We start from the raw sequence: 24690 nt of genomic DNA on the forward strand, positions 1-24690 counted from the left end.
CCTTTAACACAATATCCATTATACATACATACCCCCGTCTACCGCTTGCCCATCATCCCCAACAGCCTCTCAATCTCGACCTTCGCGCTTCCGCTCGCCTTGGCTGAGACCTCTTCGAGCAACGCCCTGTCTTTGGCCTTGCTCGCCTCCTCGCCAGCCTTTACTACAAGCCCGCACTTCATCCACATGTCCACGCGCTCCGCTGCACTCAACCCTGTGCACTTCGGAACAAACATGCTCGCCACCCTTGTGTTCCCCGCCCCCAGAATCTCATTGAAGTACGGCTCCCACCCTATCGGGCTCTTCTTCGCCTTGCCCAGCTCTTCCAACTCCGTCCAGTGCCGCGCAGCCACGAACGCTCGGAGCCTTAGCCACGCGTATGTCTTATCCGGAATTTTGAACTCAGATTGGACCTTGAGTGCGCGCTTTGTATGTCCTAGACGAAGCAGAGCGGTGATAGTTTGATGGGCGCTCAGACCGACGAAAGAACTTCCATTGCCGCCTGGCGAAGGCGAAGACGAGCCGTCGCGTGGCCCGAGGTCCTTTTCGAATTGTTCTTGTAATCGGAGAAGCTTTTGAGCGTCGTCGAGCGCATGCCGTTGGAATGTTGCTGCGGAGTCGCGGCTATCTTTTAGATACGTTGATGCGGATTTCAGCTTGTCGATGGCGGATGTGACCGAGGGGGAGGACAGGGCTTGGGAGAGCAGTAGGTTTGAACCATCTAGTCGTCGGTCGTCTTGGTAGTATAAATCCTTGAGGAGTTCGTGGTCCTGGTCTCTTGCGCTGGATTCCACAAGCGCGGAGGCGACCGGGCGGCTGTTGATCACGCGGAAGAAGCTCGCGAGCGGCAGCTTCTTGCGCAGGTGTAGTAGAACGTGGTACACCAGGTCAGTATCCCCGCTTTCTATGGCTTTGTCCAAAGCGATGTTGTCCTCTTTCATGTTAAGTAGAAGCGGGACCTGCTTTCCGGCTCTGGGTTCGTAGTTAAGTAACTCTGTTGCTAAGCGGACACGACCTTCATCGTAGGCTGCATGAGCAATCTCCTCGAAGGAGATCCCAGGCTTGCCATGCAGCTTTTTGACGATAAGCGCACAGATTTCTTCCTCAGTATCTGTGCTCACTCTGACTTTCTGCTGCGCCCAATGACCGTGGATATGACTGGTTGGAAGATGGAGGTAGGACGCTACACGCAGAGCAAGCAAGTACTCGTTGCGATTTGTGAGGCGATCCACGAGTTTCTCGGGCGTGAGCCGGCGGTACTGTTCGTAACTTACTGGCAATCCCACCTCATAGAAGCGGACGGCGTTCAGAACGCGTAAGGTGTCGCATGTATCAACAAAATCGTCGCTAGAATACAGGTCTAGAACCGACTTTCCGAAAGACGCTGCGCGGAGGAGTTGCTTTTGCCAATGGATGTTGTACTCGTTCGCTGCGGCTCTGATGCACGTATCCACTGCTTCGGCGAGGGAAGGTCGGATGAGCTGGATGAGATCGTCTGCCTTTGGAGACTTTTGATCAAGAAGAGATGATGCTTCTAGCAGGTTCGCAGCAGGTGAATCGGAACCTATACGGAATACTTCTACAGAAGCGTCGGGTACTTTATGCAGGTACTCGCACACGTCGTTTGTGAGTAGGCGGAGTCCATCAACGTCTGGTAAGAGATGTATCCAAGCATCGTAGTAGAACTTCGTGACTGCGCCGTTGGGGCCAATTAGGTGAACTTCGTCTTCCCAAGCCAGCGCAACGGCATTGCTGCCACACCATTGCATGTCCTTGGGCACTGTCTTGACTTTGCTGTCATACTCGCTCAGCTTGTCGCTCCAGTCGCCGCTCACAACCCATACCTTCCCGTCGTCCGTGTAGAAAGCGAGGAATTCGCCGCGAGGGCTCACACTTATATGCCTAAATGGTCCAGCGTCGAAATTACGGTTCTCAGCCTCGGTCGCGTCTACCACGTAAAGCGTCTCTCCAATCGCAAGAATCACTTCCACGGAGCGCGACAGTGAGTACGTTGGAGGTATTATTCCCCACGATATAACGGGTTCTGCGGGCGGTATCGCTAGGAGCTTCGGTCGGGGCTCGGTATATGAGGACACAGATATGAGGTTGTTGTTTCCTAGCAGCGCAACGAAACCAGAGCTGTAGAATTTGCAGGACTGCACGCCGTGTTCGTCGGCGCCATGGCCGAGGGTAAACGGAAAGAAGTCGCCTTGGAGATCGTAGTAACACCGCACTGTGCCATCTGCCGTAATAACAAGCAACTTCTCATCTTCCGACCATCCCAGCCCTTTGATTGTGCCTTTGTCCCAGTTGATGCGCCGTATGAGCTTCCCCGCGCAACTGTAGATATCGATGCTCGCTTTATTCGCTTGACCACCCCGGTACGTGGTTATCTTGTTTTCATCGCGGTATATAGCTATCCCATTTCGTTCAGCATGCGCCTCGTTAAAATCGTGGTTGGGGCCGTACCTACAGCGCCGCTGTACGGAGCCCCCACCGCATTGTAGTTCTCAAGCTCGAGATCCTGATCAAATACGGCCGTGTAAAGCTGGATCTTGCGGTAGAATTTGTCGCCTAGCTTCTCCCAGTTCGCAGTGGGTTTCGACATGTCATACGGGTGTTGTGGCGTGTATCATTGGGATGTGGTGTAGGTATGCGGAGGAGCTGCGGCCTGCGTTGCCGGTAGGTGCGCACAGGCCACCCATGACCTCAAAGCTGGAACGGCATGCTAATAGAGAGCCATTTAGGATATTACGAATAGACAATCTGATTTAAGGGTAGTCGCTATATACTGAACCAAGGAAGACCAAACGCTTCAAGCAAAACGCCGTCGCTCAATGCTATCGTAACCAATCCGAATCCCATGTCAACCAATTTCAACATCAAACATTGCAACCGCATACGACTTTACAACATCGTTCAAGACATCAAAGCTTCAGGATCAGTTCCCAAAGATCTCATGCAGAGTCTGACGCACACCAAAACGTTCCACATCGCCACCGACCTTCCTGCGGAATAGTCCCAGATCTTTCAGGAAGTCTTGGGCCTCGTTCTGCAGCTCCTGCGCGAGCTCGTCGTGATCGCCTTCATCGTACCCTGAATCCGAGTCATCCCCACTCATCTCATCATCAGAGTGGATGGGGATAGAATTCTCTTTACCTTCCTCGCCCAGCTCCACACCCTTTTTATCGACCCGAATGAAGCCATCTTGTTCGATTTCGGGGGAGCCAGGCTGTGGAGGAGGTAAGACGATAGGATTCTTCAGTTCACCCAGAGCTAGGGCCAAATGACGCCGCAGAGCATCGATTTCGGAGCGTAAGGCGATGTTCACGGGGCGTAATTCTTCGACTTCGGCAGTCAGGGCTTTAATCCTGCAGTCGTTGACCATACGGTTCTCTTCCTCAAGGCGCTGCATCATGCAGACCTGTCGTTGGTACTCTTCCAGTTCTGTGGCTTCCTCTCTCTTCCGGATACTGGCTGCATTGACGCTGACCTGCAGGGAACGTATCTGTTCGGCCATTTCCACAATCTGTGCGTCACGCTGTGCAGCGGACATGCAGTCCTGGTTGACTGAAGCACGCGTACGGATGCGTTTCGCTTGGTCCGCGTATCGAAGGGTGGATAATGTCTCGTCGTAATCCGCAGGAGCAATACATGCTACCATGGCTGTCTTGCTGTTTCCGCCTAAACTGTCCTTGAGAAGCCATGTGAGGACAGAGTCTCGGAACGGTACCACTTCTCTCGGTCTTCGTCCCTTGTTATTCTGTCTCTTTGGGTCTGCTAGCGCAGCAATGACACGCCCTAGTGTTGTCAACGATTTGTTGATCTGGCCCCCTTCCTTCAGGCGCTGGCCTGTGGCTTCTGTAGACTTTGCACGCTCGGAGCCGGCAAGATCCACGAGCCTCATGCGGGCAGTGCGCTCGATGGTTTCGTCTGATAGGAGCGAATGGGTGATTTGCTTGAGGCGGATTGTGAACACGGCGTGCGATCGCGACGATGTGTCGTTCATCTTGGTTGAAGCTGTCGTTCGGCTCTGTTCTTGCACTTAGTATTCGCAATGAAGAATAATGTCTGGAAATCTCACCGAGTCTCCGACCCTCATCAATCGTTCAACATCCGCATAGGACTTGACCTCCGTCTCCGTCAAACCTTGGACGTACACCCCGTCCTTGGGAGATTCGCGAATCTTCAGGAACATAGCAGGATTCGTGCGTGGCGAAAGGAGGTCTCGGACATGCTCGTTGTATACTTCGAAATACGACACCTGTACATGGTAGCTCGTATTCGGTGTCGGCTCGTCTCGAATTCTCTCGAACAGCTCCTCGCAGGTTCGAGGGATCAAACCAGGATTATCTGGCGAGCCCATCATCGTGTAACTCTTCCCTGAACCCGTTTGGCCGTACGCGAAAATGCATGTGTGGTACCCATTGAAGTTGTGATCCAAAAACTCCTCACCAAACGACCGGTAAACATCCTCTTGGTGCGCGTAATATGGGTCGGCTTCATCATGCGACCAGAATGATTTGTCGAATATGAATTCTTTGTCTTCGTATGCTCTTCGCATGTTGGATTCCGAATCGTCAACAGGGGCAAGGAGCGTGGTCTTGTTAGTTGTAGGATCCATTCGGATGAGACATTGCGTGCCCTTCTCTTTCTCTGCGCCAACAATCAGTATCCTGTACCAGTCGCATTGGAGGTGGTTGAGAACATACCTCTCCGTACGAAAGCTCTGCACCGCACGACGACCTTGACATTGCCCGCATCGTCAAGCATAGGCGGCGGCGCCATCATGGCCATCGGTTCGCTTGCCCTCAAAGAGACCGCCGAAGCGGTCGACAAACTCCCATACATGCGCCGGTCCATGGTATTCTCCAGTAACCAAAAAAGATGTTCTTTGAGTGATCGCAACCTGATGATGTTAAAGAGGTGCATCGATACCGTCTCGAGTCGTGCTTGCAACACGGGCAGGCGCTAGTGTTGCCTAATCGAGCTAAAGCACAACAGTTCGTTGCTGGGGAAGGTGAGGCTACGTCACGTTCGGCCCCACATGGAAATCGCGAAATTTTGGTGCGTGCACACCGCAACAAAAGAACCCACTGGACAACGCAACAAAAGACGACGTGTTCGAGGGCTATTGCGCGCAAGCTGAGAGAGACAGTCCAGGGTCGTTTTGCGGAGTTGCTCCCGAGCATTCCTAGCAACGGTTGCTGGGGGGTGCAATCCGCTACCCCGCCAATCACAAGGTCTGCATCTAAGAACTCCTCAGGCGTGCTACAGTGGACCACAAGTGAGGGCGCGACGGTTCGACTAGACACAAGACGAAATGTCTACAGAAAAGACGTATCGCGATGTTGAATCGATCATTCGATTCGCGGATGCATCAGTCAAGGAGTCGGCGTTCGACCATTACTGGAGTATAGTGCAAGGCTCAGCCTCTGGTCTTATCGATCTGGAAGCATTGAGAATCTGTGTCCGTCTCTTGCCTCCAGAACATTCCTCTCCGAATGTAAGTGTGCAGTCTCGTGGTTTGCTGAACTACTACGTACCAAAGGGAGCTTGCAGAAAGAGTTCCTACGAAGGGTATTGAAGCCTCCACATTTGCATGTTACTCGGCTGATACTGAACAGGCGAATGATTCCTACATGCGCATGCATGAATTGGTTTTCGAATACATATCGAAAAAGTGTCACACCGAAGACCATCTTTACTTACTGGCTGAAATATGCCTTAGTGATTCCAAATTTGGATGTCTGGTCTTCGATAAAATCACCAACTACATTGAGGTCGCTTCACAGTGGAACGATATTTCCGCGGCGAGAAAGGAATATCATGAGAGGCAACTAACAAAGGAAGAGAGCACACAGGAACTTCAAGCCTGTTATAAATTTCTGAAATGCTCTTACTGGCTTACTGCAGACCGATACCACTACATCACTCCTGAGCTGGTCTCCCTAATTGTCCGTAGCATTGGAAAGGATGGCGTAGACGACCACGTCCATGACACACTATCTTCTCTGCTCAGTCTACTGGCTAAATCATCTGTCGCCGTGCTTAAGACTGAAAGGCTTTCACACACCTGGGCGGAGCCCGATTGGACTCCTGACAAGCCCATCCTTCTGTCCGGCGTTCTCTCGGACTTCTTCTTTGATCGTCTCCGTGATCTTCCACTGGCATACTTCTCAGAAAGTGCCAGTAAAGCGTTCCGGACTTGGTTCCAATGGATATCGCACGTGAACGCGAATGCAATGAAGACTAGCGCGGTCTACTGGTCGGAGTACTGGTCCGCGTTACGTACTGGACTTTTGAGTGGTCTAGCTGATCAGCGCAAGTATTGTCTAGGTATCTTACAGCAATCGCTGAGCTTGTGCCAAAGAAGTTTCGAGGCATCCGGTATGGCATTCAGCGTCGATGAGAAACAGGCTACCATGGAGCAATATCAAAAATACTGCGCGTTGTTCGAAATCATTGTTCTGGATCGATACCCAAACCAAGTGCAGGCGTGTCTACCTGAACTTACAGCGTTGCTAGGATCGACATCATTGATCTCTCCGGAATGGACAACGGCACTTCTAGCAGCTGCTCTCAACTCGCAGATCCAGGAAGGTGTTAGGAAGCTCATCGGAAACTGGTACCTAAACTATGCCACCTCACAACCGGAATCATGCACTACCCACACATCCTTCCTCGTAAAGGGTTTCCTCCCATGGGTGACCCAGGGTAGTCTTTTCACTACATCCTTTATATCGACTCGCACTTGGACCGTGTGTCCCCACGGAGAAGCTCTGGCAGAGGCCTTCGCTAAACTTGTCATAGCAGCGAACGGAACAGCGCCCAAGTCTGAAGCATACAGTCCGTACTCTCATAACCGGCCAGTGGTCTCAGAGAAACAAGCCATCATCAGGGGAGCCCTGCAATATGTTACAGACACGGAAGGTAGGATATTCTCTCCCGCGGTCCTCTATCTTCTAGAGGGGCTTCTCAAAGGCATCGGCCACGGTGGTATTCTCTTGGACATCGCTGAAATTAATATGATTGTATCGATATCCAGGATGCCTGCTTTGCCGGAAATCGCTGCCGATCTGTGCCGCACTTATTGTGTGGAACTTTGCGGTTATCGCGGCCCACAGATACTGGACGCAGAATTTCTACCTGCTCAAGCCTTTCTCGACAAAGCGCTTGGGAACGTACAAGAGTGGACTGGTGATGAAATAGACACGCCCGCGGAAGCAGATATCAACTCGGAGAGGTTACCATCCTTAAAGGCATTCCTCGAGGAACTAGATCGCTCACAGCATAAGATCATCCAAAACGAAAAATTCGTGCCTGGCTGTGCCCAGATCACTTCGCTGCTGGAAAATGGCACTACCCGCTCGTTCTTACCAGATGAAGTATTTCAGATATTAAATGCATTTTGGGAAGAGGCAGACAGACAAGACTATTGCCGACCCGTTGCTATCAGACTGGCCGCTCTGTTCTTCCACCCAACCAGCGTACAAAATTGTCTCCGGCAGAAAGAAAACGAACCCGAGGCTGCGACCTCCCTGACAGCATTACTAACGAGAGCGCTAACTTCTCTTCACCGAATTGCAGAAGGTCGAACGTACCTTGTGTCGGCACTAGCAACATCTCTACGCAGAGCTATGTTCCTGCATCCGGGCATACTGAACGTAATACCTTCGGAAGAATTCTTTGTTCGCTTCATCGAGAATCCTCCTGTGCCCAAGAAGGAATTCCTCTTTGAAGTAGCAGCTGCGCAAAAGCTCCAAGAACATCTACCCCGTCTAAACCACGGAAAGCCTGTCCCAAAACGGGACTATGAAGCATACTATGGACAGCGCGAATGGTTTGGATACGCAGCAGTCATCGATTCGCTCAACCGTATCCCAGAAAATCAAGTGGACGTCGCAAAACAGGTGATGAAGCGCCTGTTGGAACCCTGGAGAACGCAGAAAGCACCCATACCGATCATCAGCAAGTCAAAGAATGTCCTCCAACTGCAAATCATGCTGTTATTGACAGAGTCATGCGTAAGCGAAGAGGACGCTGACTGGTATCTGGACTCCTTCATGCACGCCTTAGTCCTCGAACCGTGGCCTCGGTATCGATACTTGCTGGACTGGATCATTACCCGCATCTACTTCCGCTTCCCGAGCAAAGCAGGTCGTATACTGGACGACCTTGCTAATCTAGATGACAACAGCCCCGTGCATATTTCAAGTCTCATGAAGCTCGCCCTCCTCGCAGCCCCATTCCTAGACTCGGACGAGTTCGCGCTGAGGCTCATGGTCCAGCTCATTCCCTTTTCTGCTAGCCCAAAGATTCAGATTAGGCATGAGGCACACTGGTCTTTCCCAACGCTTTTCGATCTCGCGGAAGAGAGGAAGTGGACGTCCATTACAGGAAATCCAGCCTTTGTCGCATTAGATAGGCACGTGCGCAGTCTCGACAAGTTCAATGCTCCTCCCTCCACTATTCGCACATTGAGGCTAGACGCTGTGAATGACTTTACACTCACCAACATCTTCCAAGGTCGTTACCTTAGGATCGAGACCCCTGATATGGAGTACGTTGCACACGAAGACTTCGTCTCGCTCACTGATTCCGACACTTCCTGGACATTGCAATCCTGCGCTTCACCACCACGCGTTCCCCTAGGAGAACCGCTACCCACCACCGCCCTCACACCAGTCATTCCAGTCTGGAAAAAACAAACCGGACGAGACCCAACCTTAACCCCAACAACAGAATCCACACCCACATTCCACCAAACCAAATCCGGCTTCGACATCGCCTCGCTCCTCCCCTCAGCTGGCCCACCAAGCGCTCAACAAACCCGCCCCGCTTCCGTCATCCTCATCGCCTCTCTAATAGACAACCCCACCAACCTCGGCGGCCTCTCCCGCATCTCCGAGTCCTTTGGCCTCGAAGCCCTCTACATCGACGACCTCAAGAAAACGGCACACAAAGACTTCAAAGCTACCTCCGTAACGAGCGAGAAGCACTTCCCAATCAGGGAGCTTAAGATTCCTTCCATCCCTTCCTTCGTAACCGAGAAGAAAAGAGAGGGGTATGAAGTCGTGGGTATCGAGCAAACAGATAGGTCCGGTATGCTTGGGGAAGAAGGAGATGGGGGAAAGGGGCTGGGCACGCTGCCGCGGAAATGCGTACTAGTGCTGGGAGCCGAGAGGAGCGGGATAACGGCAGAGGTGTTGGCGGTTGTGGATCGGTGTGTAGAGATAAAAACGGTCGGGGTGACGAGGAGTTTGAATGTGCAGACGGCGGGAGGGATTGCAGTGTACGAATGGTGGAGGGAGTGGGGTGGGAAGGTATGAGGGCTAGCTTCGATCGAGCCATATGCATGTTGAGGCCTTTGATACGCCTTTGAAAACAAGATATCCGTCAAGATCACTCAAACCCTCAAATTGCAAGCTTGACAGACGTTTGAGTTACAGTGCTTTGCGCCGCTATGCAGGAACGCTAGATGAAATGCCTGACCGATAAACGCCTACCAATGCGGGTACACTACGCTATAACCAATCTAGGATCCGACCAAGACGCCGCTTAGTCTTGCCCTCCTGCTTGTCAGGCTTCTCAACCTTCTCATGCTTGCCGCCATGCTCACTATGGTGCCGACGTTGGTGATGATGAACATGATTTCCTGCTCGAACTTTCTTCTGATCACCGACGCTCTGGTCGACTTCACTCTTCTTCTCCACCCTGATATATAGCATAAGCTATATTCTCAATCACAAATCATTTCGCCCTTGGGTATCATTCAATCACCTTCCAGCCTCTATCGCTCGAGGTCGTCGGTCACGGTCGCGTTCGCTGTCCCGGTCGTAGTCGTCATAGTCTCTATCATAGTCGTCGTGGTCTCGACGTCTATCCCTGTCTTCTTCGCGATGGCCATGGTGACCGTGCCGATCATGATCTCGGTCTGGGTCCCGTCCTTCATGATGTTCAAATTCATCCTCTGGGAAATTGTTAGTCTATGATTCAGGAAGATGCAGAATCAGACTCTTACCTCTAACTTCACGAATCTTTTTGGTACGATCCGCCAGCTTCTGGATGTCTTCCTTTGTTAAGACCCGCAGAACAATGACACAGTCTAGGCGCTCCTCGAATCGTTCTTTTGCTTCCTCAAGAGCCTGCGGATTCACAAGCCTTCGATCGATTTTTGTCCATCGAGCGTTTGTAGGGATGTCCTTGCCTTTCAGTTGGCTTTTATGAGGGGCAACACCCTCGCGGATGGGCTCAGGGTCTTCAGGGAATTTCTCAGTCGGTTTGCGTAGGATACCTTTGGGAGCAGCAGGAGCTTCCTTAGGGGGTGTGACGATCTGTACACCCTTGCTTGGTGGGTCATGGTCCGCTAAGGAGTCTGGTTCTTGGACAATGTCGGTGTCAAGAACGCTTGCAGAGCGCTCATCGTAGCGCGAGTGTGGCGGCGCGGGAGCATTGGATCTGGCTTCGCGTAGACGATAATCATCTGCACGCTCGCGAGACTTGTCTCTTTCCTCTTTCCGTCGTCGACGCTCTCGCTCTCGGTCTGAATCGCCATCGTCCCGATCGCGCCCGCTCCGTTCGGCTTCTTGTTGGATACGACGCCTGTATTCCTCGTCTGGGTCGAGTGCGGCCTCTTTTGCAGGTGGCTCCGCTTTGCGTTGGCTATCGACGTAGTGACGGGGTCGTTCATCACCACTACCCTCAGATGATGGTGCCTTGCGTGACCTCCTCTCACGCCTCTCACGCTCCTCATCTTCGTATCCTCGCTCACGAGGATAGCGACTGGGTTCTTGAAGTGAGGCATAAGCGGCGGCAGCAGGCTGTATGCGTTCTTGGAGCGGTCGTTCCTGTCGTTCTTCAGGCATGATTTCGCGCCTGTCGGTACGTCGCTCTCGTTCATCCGAGCCCCTGCCCCGTCGGTCACGTTCGTCCAACTCCTTACGTTGCTCACGTTCTTTTTCCCTCTCCCTTTCGCGCTCGCGTTCCCGATCCCGTTCGCGTTCGCGTTCGCGTTCACGCTCACGTTCACGTTCCTTTTCCCGCTCGCGCTCACGATCGCGCTCTGAATCCCGCTCCCGGTCCTTGTCGCGGGATTTCAAAGCATGGGCAGCACCCAACGTAGCAGCGGCACCTGCAGCAGCACCTGCCACGATTGGAGCAGCACTGGGAACGGGCTGGTTACTATCTCGAGAGGGTCTATCTCGTGGGCGCTCTTCGTACGTTGGAGCCACATCGCGTTCGCGCGGCCTGGCGTCCGGCACTCTCGCATCCGGCATCCTGGGATCCGGCATCCTGGGGTCCGGCATCCTTGCATCGGCACGATTCGAAGAGTAATATTGGCTACCATACCCCTCTGCTCTTCCTCGGCCCACTTCCGGGGGGATTCACGTTATAGATCGGCTGAGGATCAGGAACAGGTTCGCGTACATGACCAGTCGGTGCAATGCCAAACCCGCGGCTGGCCACGTCGCGATCTTCGAATCGATCGGCGTAACGGCGGTTCTCAACGTTTCTATCTCGACGATCGTAGTCATCGTGGTACGTTTCTCGTCGATGCTCCCGAGGCTCTTGATGGATGGCAGGAGTGTGGTGTCGGGTTGAGGAGCTTCGGGAGGGCACAGCATCAGGGTACGAGTCGTATTTGGGAATATCCCTGGACCGATCGTTTGATGAGGACCTATGGTGACGACCGCTGGCGTTGTTAATCTTGTCAAACCCGCGAGTGGAAGGGGGGAGGGCCAAGTTCCCGGGCAGAGCTACGAGGACCACGATCCAGCACTACGCTCGAAGGACGCGCACTACGCTCGGTGCTGTTAGCCCGAGGTCGACGCCATGCTGGCTCGGTCTCGCGATACATGGCTGCAGGGTCCGTGTACGAGAAGCCTTCGTCTCCGAATTCTGTGGCCTTAACCACAGGTTTGTGTTGATGGTAGGTACGGCCACCACTGGTGACGCTATAGTCGCGAGAGTCTCGGTGGCTGGGTTTGACAACGTCTTTCTCTGCGATCAGCTTGGTTGAATGACTTCCGTCGTCCACGCTGTATATTCTCTTGTGCGCCGTATTTCGCGGGGGTGCCGGGGTGGCATAGGCATCTCCTCGGGTGTCCCAAGATCGTGCTAACGGACTCGATGGTCGATCATGAACATTAGTCGCTTGAGTACGAAGTGGAAGGGCTGCGGAAGGAGTGAGCATCGAATGAGGTCGAACCAAGCGCTCGTCCGAGTCATTGAGAGTGTTGCGTCGTGGTCTCCCGGAGTATGAGTCGTATTTGGGCTTAGAAGATCGAGAGCTAGATGAGCTACTGCTTGTGACATAGTTGTCTCGTGGGTAGATCGACCCTCCGAGCCTATCGACGCTCGATCTAGGCGAACTCGGGCGTGCGTAGTAGTTGGAATCGTAGTATGGGTCGAATGTGCCTGTGGACGACCTTGCGGGATTGCTCGCGCGTGATCCTCGGGGCGAGGCGGGGCGATAGTACCGCGAGTCCATCTTTTGTGGTTGGGCTTGGGGTTGGGTAGGGATCGTAGACGCAGACCTTCCCACCGACAGCAACTCCTTCTTCGCGATCAGCTGTAGCTTCTTGCCTAGTTGCTGTTGCTGGCCAGGGGTGACGGGAAGAGAGGACCGGCGAGGTGGTAAAGGCGGCGGCTGCTCGCAGGAGTAGGAGAGTCTCCGCACACGCGACGTTGCCCAGTTCTGGGAAGGAACGACGACACTGCCCGTCATGATGGTCAGCAATGGAAAGAACGTTCGAGAGAGAACTAAATGACAGACGAGAGAGACTCAGACACCAGCTCCAGCGAGGAAGAAAAAGAGCACTGCACTTCCACGTACATCTAGTCGATATATGGCGACTGGCGGGAACGCCTTGATTTGGCTGAGGCCCGCAGGTGCAGGATCGAGGCGAGGACCTCGACGGCAGCCCGAATCGCAGCGAATGTGCGGTCGCAGCCCAAGCGCGCGTGCGGGTATTGGCGCAGCGAGACAGCAGGGGCGAGGGTCCGGCGCTCACAAATTCGACGTGAGGTTTGCAGAGTGTACTGGGGTAGACCCAGGGGCGAGGCGGCCACGGCAGCAAGTGGGGGATGGTTGTGAGGCTGCAGGAGGGGCAGCGCGGCGATCCGGTGTGAGGAAACGGCGGATGTGAGCGCTGCAGCACTGGAGCGGAGCGGCGTGGCGGCGAGAAAAGGGCAGGGAGAAGAATAGGGATATCGTGAATGGTCCTGTGGGCGTAGGGTTTTGGGCAGTTGGGTGCGTGTAGATCTATGCGATGACGCTGACAGGCCAGGGTGCTTGTGCCTGATTGGTGGGGGGCGCAAAAAAGGGTCGCCGCCCGCCCGCAGTTCCAACTCGGGTTCACACATGTCGCATGCCTCAGGGACCCTCGCTACCACGCAATAACAGTACCGGGTTTGTAATATCCAGTGGGCCCATCACCCTCTCCAAGGACCTGAACACCATCAGGACCACCGAGAGTCCGGTCAGTGGCCGCTGTCAGGTCAACGTCCTGCCCCGCTCTGCCTCACTTAACTGCGATCTCCCTGTCGCTGCCCAACTAGTGCACCGGCAGCATCGCGGTATCCAAAGGCCTCACTCATTTCCGCTCTGCTTGCGGCCCGATAGAAAAAGATCTTCATCCCTACATTGACACGTAACTATTCTCGCCTCTATGTCTTAGCCATTCCCCGCCGTCGTTCCCCCATTTGGACGCTGAGCCTGCTCTATGCGTCTTCAACATGCTGCACGCCCGAAACGACTCCCTTATGCGCTGTCGCGCTGCTCTCGGACGCATCGTCGTTGGTAACATGGTGATGCTGCAGCTGCTTTGCGCGAGAGTGGCGAGGAATCGTGTCCTTCACACATCCGGCGATGATGTTCCCTTCAAAGAGGTGATGGATCGACTCCAAAGGCACGTTCTTCGTCTCGGGCACGCAGAAGACTGTGTAGATGCCCATGATCATGCAACAGGTTCCGAAAAGCAAAAACGTCCCATATGTGATACCACTCAGCATAAGTGGAGTGATCTTTGCAATCACCTGAGACTGTGTCAACCTTTGAATTCGTGACAGGAAACACCATGAACTTACAAAATTGAAGAGCCACTGGGTCATCAGTGCTGCCGCCATGATAAGAGACCGAACTATAGCGCGTCAGTGTACTGTACATGCAAGTCGGCAATCGCGCCACGTGAACGTGCACTGCTAGACTTACCGTGATTGGGAGAGCACTCCGAGCTCAGGACGAAAGGAATCGGTCCCCATCCTTACCTTCCCGTTAGCCTGAACCACCAATCCCGGATCGTTCACTTACCGAATGAGTAGAATACTACAAAGAGGTAGACGCAGACAATCGCAAATATGCTATTACCCGTAAGGGCATCCCCCGCCTTTACCGGATTGACGGCTTGATTGACTCCAATGTAAACTAAACCAGCGGGTCCAACAGTCAGCCCATGTTAGAATAGCGGGGTTTGGTACCTCGTGTATATGTTCTTGTGACTAAGTCAGGAAAAGGTCTTTCAAGCCTCGTATTGAACGAGGAAAGACGGACCTTTTCCTGGGCCGCAATGGCATATCCGTTTGGTACCCGGTGGCTTCTTACACATGGCAAATGCTTGTCCGGCAGATCCAATGAGAAGCGACCACTAGATGCTGTGTTAGAATGGATTTCCATGCAGGAAAACGTCGACGGGGGAAGTCGGTAAGGGTATGCAGGTAAACATCGACTGGGTAAAGCCGGTGAGGACATGCAAGCCTGACTCAGACTCAGACGCTAGAGCATCATACATACCTTCCGGCCCATCTGCTCCGTGAATGCCATCAAACCAACCGCTGTAACTACGATCTTGACGATACCGTACACCCCTGTTGCGAACAGCCCGGCCGAGTTACCCTTAAGACCGATCGATTGGAAGATCTGAGGTGCGTAATAGTTAATGCTAGAGGGTGCCACTTATCAGCAGACGGTCCAGTGGATTCTTTGTATGACGTGGCTTACGAGTTGGTTCCGGTCCATTGTTGCCAACTAAACACGCGCGCACAAAGTCAGTGTAAGTCGGAGAAGTGGGGACAGGAAAGAGTCATCTGTGTCTGAGACAATTGACTTGGTACCGGGGCATTACGTACAACATGAGTATGACGGCGAAACTGCTCTGATAGAGCATGCGCTTGTTCGAGCATGCTGCTCGAAGCTGAGCAGTGAGCGGAAGTTTCTCGTGGCCTTCGAAGTCTTTAATAATCTCGTCAAGCTCTTGTATGACGTCCGCGTCATCGACAGGTTTCGCTCGAACCCTGGCTAAGGCTTCTGCAGCATCCTCCAGACGGTTCTTTTCGACTAGCCAACGCGGTGATTCGTTCTGGAAAATGATGCCAACCAGCAAACAAGCACCTGGCAGCATCTGAAGGGCAAAAGGAATCCTCCACTTGGCACTACTGAGAGTCTTGATCTGGAGACTGATACCATAGTTGACGAAGAATGACAGGCAGATCCCTGTTACGTTGAAAAGCTGCATACATCCAATGCATCGACCTCGGATTTCTTTGTTCGCGTTCTCTCCGATGTACGTCGGGACGACTGCAGAGACAAGCCCCACACCGAAGCCTCCGATAACCCGACCGACGTAGAGTTGAGCCAGGCTTGTCGTGTGGATGGCACACAAAGTCTGGACTAATGACCCGATAAGAAAGATTATGTCTGCAATAATCAAAGCCTTCTTGCGCCCAAACGTGTCACTGATGTAGAACGAGGACAATGCTCCAAAAAAGCAACCTGCCTGTCTTGACGTGAGTTTTGGTACATTACAGCATGCTACAAGATCAGGCGTACTTGAAGGACGGACACAATATTGCCTTGTAGATTGGCAAAGTCAGGGCTTTCCTTGTTCAGATTGAACGAATGCTGGAACGCGTCCATGGTTAGTACACCGCCTATTGTGAGGCTGGATTAGTAGTAGCTAGCAGAGGTAGGATGGTTACAAGTTACCGATAAGCCCCGTGTCCCACCCAAAAAGCATTCCTCCGAATGAGGCGACAGCCGTCAATACATAGGCTCTTCGATATTGGACGATGTCCGTCCAAACACGCTTCAGATCGAATTTCGCCATGTTGCACAATGCACTAATCTTGTGTCGCCAGATTTGCCCGGTGGTCAAGTAAGATTTCTAAAAGAAATGTGATGGTGGTACAACTTAAGAGCGGTGTAGTTGCCGATGGTGAACCATTGAAGAAAAGTCCGGGGTATTTAATAGCGAGGGTGAGGTGGGGTGCGGGGAAAGCCGCGGCTTATCGTGCCCAAAAGTACGGCCTCTTCCAGTGCTCTGGAATCGAAGTGCACACGTTGTCGGCTAACTTTTGAGTACCTATTACCGTCTCGCAAATAAAGGGATTGGCGGTGCCTTCCCCTTTTCGTGACATTAGTCACACCTGGGCAATATGAGAAAGACGTTGAGTACGGTCTGGTATGGCATGACAATGCTTGCCGCCAGCCACAACCGGTCGGCAGTCGCGACTTAATTGCCGACATGGTTCAAACGCCGACCCGGATTGCGTCCCAATCGCCCCTTCCAAAAGCCGACCGCTTCACAACCAATACACAGCCATGTGAATTAGTCCTCCAGCTTATTTTTCATGTGCCTGTATTATTGTAGTGCGTTTGAGTTGCATTACCTGATTCTGCAGTACACGAGTAATTGCCAGTACAATGAACGAGTACCTCGGAGGAAGGACTCATATTCTGAACAAAGCTATGGGGACGCATGTTCAACTCGGTCTTCTACCTACGCCAAGGATGTAAGCTCATATAGGTACATTGATAACCAGTTTACTTTCCGATAGACCGTGTAAGCCAGCTAACACTAGGGGACTGAACGCTTCTGCTGCTTGACATCTCGAAGTTCGCGCCAGACTGGCAGCGCTGTAGGCGAGTGTGGACTATTTTGGGTGCTATCAGTGTTGGAAATTAACAAGCTCGATCCCATCCACCATCTCGCGCTTTCGTGTGCATTGAAAAAATAAGCAAATTATCGATACGTCATACATTCCATTAGTACTACAATGGCACCCTTCGGATAACCCAAGTATACCATAGTTACCATACCTAAACACCATCAAACACAATAACAACATTTGTCCCCTAATATTCCTGGCTCGTGGGCAATGCCCGATATGGACCGACCGACTCTGCTGTCCACGCTCGGTACACTGACTTTTGGCCTGGTGCTGCCTATAGGTCTAATCTGCGCATTCACGTATCTCAAAACACTTATCTACTATCAACTCGATGTCCGCAATCGTCCCGATTGTAAAGAGGATATCCAGATTGTCCGAACTCCACCACTCATACCGTACGCTATGCCTGGGCTTGGGTCAACGATCGCCTTCAGCAATCAGACCGTGGGTAGCTTCTGGGCCTTCCTGAAAGCACAAGCAGATCGCTACGGTCATGAAGCCTTTTCCATCATCCTTGCTGGGAAGCGAACACACTTCATCTTTTCTGACGACGGTGTCTCCGCGCTGTTCAAGAGCCGTCAGCTCTCACGCGCAGCGCTAGACCGACAGCTTGCCGTCAATGTGCTCGGAATGTGCAAGGAGGACTCCTTCAAAGCGTTCCCAGATCGCAATGATGAGAAGGAGAAGATGACCACTGAACGGCTTCACTCAGAGCATTTGCTAAGCTCTGCAGCCGTCAATCTACTGACAGAGAAGTTCATGGAAACCTTCCGAGCTCAACTGGATGATGATATCGATCTCACAGATGGCGGAGAAATCAATCTGTATGATTGGCTTTGGCATCGGATTTTCCGTGCATCAACAACCTCCCTCGCTGGTTCAAAGCTCCTTGAGATGTACCCTGATTTCGATGTAGATTATCGAGCGTGGGAGGACAGCCTCCTAGCCCTCCTCTTTGGTACTCCTCGTCTATTCGCACGGCAAGCATATCGCGCACGGGATGCATGCGTGGAGAAACTGGAGAAGTGGCTGCAGACAGGGTATCAGCACCCGGTGAAGGATGGAGAAAATCCCGACTGGACACCCTACTCCGGCGCCCGAATCATGCGAAGACGGCACGACCTTTACAAGCAGCGTGATCTGAGCATTCATGGCCAAGCTGGCTGGGACCTAATCTTCCTCGCCGGTATCCTGTCCAATGCTACGCCAGCCACTGGGTGGTTGCTTATGCACATACTCTCTCCAACAAGCACATTCGACTTCCGTTCGCGCATAATGCAGGAGCTGCAATCATGTAAGCGTTCTAATGGCTCTGTGGACATCCCTGCTTTGACCCGCTTGCCACTCCTCAACTCTGCCTTCCACGAAGTACTCCGTCTGTATGTCGACCTGCTCGTCGTGCGCCAGGTCGACAGCTCGGTAGCCCTTCGAACACACTATGTGAATCAAGGCGAGCAGGTTATGGCACCTACATGGATGACGCATCGAAATCCTGCATTTTTCGAGAGACCTGACGTTTTCGACCCTGAGCGCTTTCTAATTACGGACCCAGAGACCGGCATGCTCAGCTACAGCACGGCTGGCCTTGGTGGCAAGTATTTTCCGTTCGGCGGCGGACATTATATGTGCCCGGGACGAGTGTTTGCCAAGCAAGAGGTATTGGGCACCGTCGCAATGTTACTACTCAACTTCGACATAACATTCACGAAGTTTGTGAAGCACACCAAGGGGGGTTGGGAGGCAGCTGGCAAGAATGACTTTCCAACAATCAAGAACGGCTTCGCTGGCAATCAAGTAGTCGGCATCGAGGGGGTTATGCGGGTTCATATCAAGAGACGACCGTCAGTTTCAACGTAGGATCCGATATGACACTATAGTGCTATCTGAAGGCCTGCTCTATATTGAGAAGCTGTCATGATAGACTTTGTATACTTTATGCTTACGAAAAGTGATGAGACTTCTTGCAACGAAGACATGGTCCATTCTCGTCCATATGGACCAGCTTTTGCATGCTTGAGAGAATGATTCGAATGGTCTAAATACAACCTTCTTCGACATGTAAATACCACTGCATCCCAAGTCAAGCAATACCCTCTGAGTTTGTGAAAAGCTTTTGACCGCAAGACTTGGTCGTAATGGATCTATACTGCTAACAATACTATAGTACGCATCTGAGAGGGATTCTAGCCCCCATGAATCGAAATTGTGCACGAGCCTCCTCGCGTCGGCGCGTCGGAATTGAGAACGCGGGGTCATGTGTTGAGGCTGCAGACTTGCTGTATGAGTTTCAGTGCATTCATGTGCCTGGTGTATTCTTCCTGTCTTTGTCAATAATATTGAGTTCCATCCTTCGCCTTCCGAATTAGTACGGATCTCCGTGCTAGGGTTTTCGCGAGGCTGATTTGAAGATCGTAACAGATGACATGACACGAAGCTAGTTCGTCGGCTTTGGTCCCTCCGAAATCCGCGCTGCTGGTACATATAACCAATGGAACAGTCCACCATTTGATCGCGCTGATCTGCTCAACCCTAATCATCATGCCTAAAATCATACTATACGACTTCCCTAGTAGAGAGCCGTGTGCGGCATGGCTTCCAAGTGCGTGGAAAGGTCGGTCACTTATGACGTCGCGCGGAGCCTGAGAGTTACTGACATGCATGCAGTTCGAATGGCTCTCAATTACAAGGGTCTCGACTATGAAACGCAATGGGTGGAGTACCGTATGTCAAAAACTGGGAATGCTCACTTGTCGTTTACCAGCGATGCTGATTGTTTCGCAGCGGATGTGGCACCAATGGCCAAATCATTGTCAGTATGACCCTTGCAGGCTTCAAGACTAGCCACTCAAAATTCGTAGAGGCATTCCTCCGAATGTGGGACCAGGCCTACCGTACACAATCCCAATCATGAGAACAGCTGATGGATCGCACATCATGGATTCGAAGAAGATCGTGTAACTGCTCTACACTGCACACGGCTACGGGGCATACTGACATGCAGCAGAGACTATCTGGACGAGCATTACGGTCCGCCAGAACATCCTTCTTTGCACCTTGATAGCCCAATGTTGCCTCGTGTTATGGAACAGATGCCTGGAATCATGCAGCGCTGGGCATCGTCTGTTCGTAAGTCATGAGGATCTCTAGCATAGAGATCCTTTCAGCATGCTAGAGATCCTTTCAGCTGACCTAGTCTACAGTGTATCCATTAGTTCCTCGAAACCTCCTCAACCCAAAAAGTGCCGAGTACTACGAACGTACGCGCAAGGAGTTTTTCGGCATGTCTTTGGAGGAGTTCGGACGCCAGAAGTCCGGCGAGGCTTGGGCTTCGCTAGACGCTACTTGGGGTGGAATGGCTGCTTTACTCAAAGAGACGCCAGGGCCGTACTTTTTGGGTGACATCAGTGAGTTGCCAAACCGCAGACATCTCTTCGCATTGCTTTAACGTGTCTACTACAGCATCTTACGCCGACTTTCAACTCGTCGCAATATTGCATTGGGCGAAGCGGGCCGACGAGAACGTTTTCGACCGTCTCGTGGCTTTCGAGCCGGCTTTCAGGGCCATCTACGACGGATATGCGCCCTATTTGAAGCGGGAAACATAGCTCCGTTGGGGAACAATCGAGAAATAGAAAACAAAACAACAGCATCCAAGTTGGACAGTGCAACTCTTCATTGACCAGCTGTGATGAAACCTCCTTTGGAGTCAAATCAAGTCAAAATGTCATCTCTTGAACTGACAAAATGTCCAGTACCAGCTCACATTGCGCCATTACCCATCACCAAGGATTTCTACTGCACAACGCGATGGAGGGCTCGCACAGTGGCTACTCTGCTTGGTAGACAATTATATGTAAAAGGTTTTAGACCGGTAATGGATGCAAGGTCGAATTGAGCGGTCTCCGTTCTTTGTAGTGAGTTTGAAATTCCTCAATTGAAGTACTGATGGAAATTTTGCGGACCGGTACTGGCAATGGAGCAGCAACGACAACATCGTCATGCCCAAGTCCTGAAAGAGCGACAGGGTAGCATCACCCCACGTCCCTTCACGGGATGTCATCGAAATAGTACTCTCGACAGTTACATAAGCCATGATCAGATCGTGCTCGAAGCTACCTTGGGCAAAGCTGAAAGGGCCTTCTGATATCAAGCAAAGTCGGCCTTGTGTCCATTATGTCCTCGAAGAGGCAAACAACGCCACATTACCATTAGCCTTGGCCAAAGTCACGTAACCGACATCAAGAAAGCAGGTCTTGGATCTCATTGGGCGCGGAAGGGTTTGCTCAGTCTATTTGCCTAGTTATCAACCACATGGCGCGAACGTCCGTGAGTGTCTCCGCGTTGCCCTTCCCAAGGAAATAAACACACTGGTCTCGTGCAGACTGCGCGTGGGGACCTGGACTTAGAAATTAAGTTCTTCATTTCGTTATCGTGGCTTCAGCATCCGATGTCTATCTCATGGCACGGCCCTTCGGCAAAGGGTGCACGGCACTGGATGAGCAGCTAGACCAGTGGTTCTGTAGTTTATAGGCGAGAACCGAGGAAAGGAATTAAATGTCTGCTGAATCATAGCAGGCACAAGTTTCTCCTTTGGCCTTTGCATCACATGATGTCACATCACAACAAGAGTCTCCACAACTCTAGCAAGGTTACGCAGCATGCACACAGCGACGTTCTCGCAAGTAACGCAAACAGTACAGCAGAAATCACTGCCAAAAGAAAGTATGTTCCCCCCAACACTCTCCCCTGTGCCAAATATCGGCACAACGAGCGAGCATCGAAGGCATCACCACCCGAAGAAGAAGGTGGGCGATGACTTGGTCAATCTAGCTTCTATGTCCACACTCGTTTCACCGTAGGGTATAACGTACTGACGAGCTCTAGCTAATTAGAAGCAGATGCCGCAAACGCAACAGGTCAATGACGACCGTTGGTTGTGGCTATTTCGCAAACCCGAGGAAGGCTGCGTGTCTCGAACCCACATCCAGGCCAGAAGCATGAGCGGGGTATGACGACGATAAACCCCCAGAAACCACAAAACAAGCCCCCAGAAGCCACAATAGTCAACATCCGAAGGGAAGGACTGCACCACATCTGTGAAGATACTGATGCTAGACATTTCCGCACGCAGGAGCGTCAAACCTACTCATGTTCCCCACGACGGGTACTTGATAATGTGCGATGGGTCTCATAGTGTCTAAACCCATACTTATGAGCCCATTGCAAAGCGACGGCTTGAAGCCTCGACTTTGCCAGTGATGCATCATCGCCGGTGTCTGGTGGTGGTCTCTTCCTACCAGCTCACTGGGCTAGCAATCATCTAATGCGTATGTAAAACATCCATAGTAGTTACCGAGACTTGCTTCGGTATGATATTAGACTGAAAGCGACGGCATGCGCTGACGGAGGGAGGTGAGCCTGCGATAGGCTTCTTCTCGACCTTCATCTGAGATGCCGCACCTTCTCGTCTTGCTTCTTGAACATGTTTACCCAAGAAGACGGGTGCCTTTCAACCAAACGCCAAGGACCTTTCGGCCTGTCAGGAACGCCAATGGCGAATCACTATCTGTTGGCTTCTTTCACCGAGGCCGTCCATAACGATTGCTGGGGGTAAGCCCAGCCTCGAGATGCTCAGCTCGCTCGGTGACGGGGGGCGCCCCCTGGTTGTAAAGGGTCGCTGGGGTTGCGAGGGATTCGAGTCTGCATCGCCATTTGCGATTGCGACATGATCGTAAGAACAAGGCCATCTGTGGCCCGTCTTTCACACCTCTCGCTCTGGGTGGTCCGACTTCTCTGGCTGCACTACGTGTCGCTTTTCTGGCTCCGGGCAACACCTCTGGCTCTCACGTGGATATTTCCGTCACTGGATCTGTGTGTACAGCACATCACAGACTGTATGGGTGACACCACTGGCTCTGGGTGGGACAATGCCTCGAGCATCTTCTGCGTACATGTTTCTGTGCGCTCCGGATAGTGGTTCACACCTCTCGCTCTGGGTGGTTGCTGTGCCCTATTTGTGGCCGGGTCGCTAAGCCTCTCAAAGCCCTATTGGTAGCCGGGATGGAAGGCTTTGTTCTTCGATGGGGATAACCCAAAGATAGGTTTTCATGACCGAGTGCTGCTCGGGACGTCTCCCGGCGCGCGAGCTTGTGAGCTTCTCGATAGTATGCGCGCTCAATGGCAACGCTGAGTGTGGGGGACTGTCCTTTATCAGGAACAGTCTGTAACCAGCCATTCAGGAGCGTCTCGCGCATCCGTCCAAGCGTGGTTACGGACTTTCAGGTGTGTCACACCTTCAGTCGCTGGCCTCTTCAGTAGCTGTACTTCAGAAGCGTTATCTTCAGGGCGTCCTTCAGATAACTAGCCTTCAGAACATTGTGTTCGTCAGGTAGGGTTTCAGGCATCGAGGAGTGGGTTTCACGTCCGTCGAGTCTGTATGATTTCGTAGTGACCTTCGGAGTGTACTTGGACGACACGTCCATCAGGTATACGTGTGGTTTCACAGCGCTCGCAGACGGGGGTTGATCCGTTGAAGGTGTTACTTCCTGGTCCAGAGCGGCTTGGCGCATCTTGGATGTTGGGTCGAACAGGGGTAGTTCATCTGCCGTAAGAGTTGGCGTTATGGCGAAATGGTCAGTCGTGAACGAGCACGCGGCGCGAGGAAGGTGCATTTGGTGGTGGGGAAAGTGAAGGAAAGAAGGCGAGCGCAATCGAGTAAGACATGTAATACGAAGTCTCATGCAACGAAGGCATGAGCGATAAATGTTGGCATGCAAAGCCTAAAGGATTGCGGACTGTGGAGCGTTTAAATATTGACGAAGGTTATGAGAGGAGGTTGGTCAGAGCCGCAATTTTGAGAGACGTGGAGCGCGTGTCGCGCTAAACCGCTTGGCAGAATTGAGCCGAGGCGCGTCATCGACATTCACTACGCAGCGCAGAGGGCTTAGAGAACAGCGCAGCGAGCAACGATCCTCTACAGCCAGATTACCATGGTACATATTACGTCTAATCTCAATCACACGACCATGTCAAGCTAACCGAAGCAGCCTCCTAAACGCCGCGCTCCTTCCTCACGCCAGCCCGCACCTAAACGCCCCTCCAAACTCGCAAAAGAGCACGGCATAACGGCGGACCAAGAAGCCGAGATACGAGAAGCATTTGGTCTCTTTGCAGTCCAACACCCCGATCATGATGACTCAAAAGAAGGCGTACTACGAAGAGACGACGTTCGCCGGTGCTTAATGTACTATAATCATCCTACCTATCGACATCCTTGCGGTCATTTGACTAACTCGGTCGCAGTTCCCTGAACCTAGGCCCCGAAAAGTCTGAGCTCCCTGAAATACTTTCCACAATCGATCCCTTAGAGACCGGCTTTGTGCCTTTCATTCCCTTCCTATCTTACGCTGCCATCGCTATTCACACCAAGGACGACTCAGAAGAGGAAGACAATGGAGATGAGGACGATGACGACAATTATCACGACGAAAATGATCAAGAGCAGGTTAACGCGGCATTCAAGCTCTTCACACACGGTGGACCGGGACCTATAACTCTTGCGCACTTACGACGCGTAGCGAAGGAATTGAAAGAAGATGTACCGGATGATGTGCTGAAAGACATGATTCGCGAAGCAAATGGTGGTGTGAAAGGAAAAGGGAAGGACACTGGCGGCGTCGGCGTCGAAGATTTTGAGAGTGTTTTGAGAAGGGCGGGAGTGTCGTTCGGCTAGGATGATGA

General features: G+C 52.3%; 8 protein-coding genes across 8 annotated transcripts; 4 read left to right on the forward strand and 4 right to left on the reverse strand.

The window, feature by feature from the left end:
- Positions 1 to 38: 38 nt before the first annotated feature.
- vps16 (Vacuolar protein sorting-associated protein 16) lies at positions 39 to 2608 on the reverse strand (the record flags this gene model as incomplete). Its single annotated transcript, XM_056212405.1, has 2 exons — positions 39 to 2416; positions 2470 to 2608. The coding sequence occupies 2 exons, from the start codon at positions 2606 to 2608 to the stop codon at positions 39 to 41; spliced, it is 2517 nt and encodes an 838-aa protein (XP_056072713.1).
- A 333-nt stretch (positions 2609 to 2941) lies between these two features.
- Positions 2942 to 4797, reverse strand: N0V89_003608 (uncharacterized protein; the record flags this gene model as incomplete). Its single annotated transcript, XM_056212406.1, has 3 exons — positions 2942 to 4033; positions 4085 to 4656; positions 4713 to 4797. 3 exons carry the CDS (start codon positions 4795 to 4797, stop codon positions 2942 to 2944), a joined length of 1749 nt encoding a protein of 582 aa, XP_056072714.1.
- Positions 4798 to 4849: 52 nt separating this feature from the next.
- On the forward strand, positions 4850 to 9332 carry N0V89_003609 (uncharacterized protein; the record flags this gene model as incomplete). Its single annotated transcript, XM_056212407.1, has 3 exons — positions 4850 to 4857; positions 4969 to 4974; positions 5732 to 9332. 3 exons carry the CDS (start codon positions 4850 to 4852, stop codon positions 9330 to 9332), a joined length of 3615 nt encoding a protein of 1204 aa, XP_056072715.1.
- Positions 9333 to 9793: 461 nt separating this feature from the next.
- N0V89_003610 (uncharacterized protein) lies at positions 9794 to 11294 on the reverse strand (the record flags this gene model as incomplete). The annotated part of the gene is made up of 2 exons (XM_056212408.1): positions 9794 to 9973; positions 10032 to 11294. 2 exons carry the CDS (start codon positions 11292 to 11294, stop codon positions 9794 to 9796), a joined length of 1443 nt encoding a protein of 480 aa, XP_056072716.1.
- Positions 11295 to 13725: 2431 nt separating this feature from the next.
- Positions 13726 to 16106, reverse strand: N0V89_003611 (uncharacterized protein; the record flags this gene model as incomplete). The annotated part of the gene is made up of 10 exons (XM_056212409.1): positions 13726 to 14040; positions 14092 to 14144; positions 14216 to 14266; positions 14315 to 14428; positions 14606 to 14648; positions 14795 to 14942; positions 15002 to 15028; positions 15130 to 15776; positions 15830 to 15930; positions 15986 to 16106. 10 exons carry the CDS (start codon positions 16104 to 16106, stop codon positions 13726 to 13728), a joined length of 1620 nt encoding a protein of 539 aa, XP_056072717.1.
- Positions 16107 to 17157: 1051 nt separating this feature from the next.
- N0V89_003612 (uncharacterized protein) lies at positions 17158 to 18807 on the forward strand (the record flags this gene model as incomplete). Its single annotated transcript, XM_056212410.1, has 1 exon — positions 17158 to 18807. The coding sequence occupies one exon, from the start codon at positions 17158 to 17160 to the stop codon at positions 18805 to 18807; it is 1650 nt and encodes a 549-aa protein (XP_056072718.1).
- A 681-nt stretch (positions 18808 to 19488) lies between these two features.
- On the forward strand, positions 19489 to 20555 carry N0V89_003613 (uncharacterized protein; the record flags this gene model as incomplete). Its single annotated transcript, XM_056212411.1, has 6 exons — positions 19489 to 19561; positions 19615 to 19671; positions 19732 to 19759; positions 19955 to 20076; positions 20151 to 20354; positions 20410 to 20555. The coding sequence occupies 6 exons, from the start codon at positions 19489 to 19491 to the stop codon at positions 20553 to 20555; spliced, it is 630 nt and encodes a 209-aa protein (XP_056072719.1).
- Positions 20556 to 24138: 3583 nt separating this feature from the next.
- On the forward strand, positions 24139 to 24682 carry N0V89_003614 (uncharacterized protein; the record flags this gene model as incomplete). Its single annotated transcript, XM_056212412.1, has 2 exons — positions 24139 to 24176; positions 24253 to 24682. 2 exons carry the CDS (start codon positions 24139 to 24141, stop codon positions 24680 to 24682), a joined length of 468 nt encoding a protein of 155 aa, XP_056072720.1.
- Between the last annotated feature and the right edge of the window lie 8 nt (positions 24683 to 24690).

Source organism: Didymosphaeria variabile (assembly GCF_027946475.1).
Source record: "Didymosphaeria variabile strain IMI 356815 chromosome Unknown scaffold_3, whole genome shotgun sequence".
Taxonomy (NCBI): domain Eukaryota; kingdom Fungi; phylum Ascomycota; class Dothideomycetes; order Pleosporales; family Didymosphaeriaceae; genus Didymosphaeria; species Didymosphaeria variabile.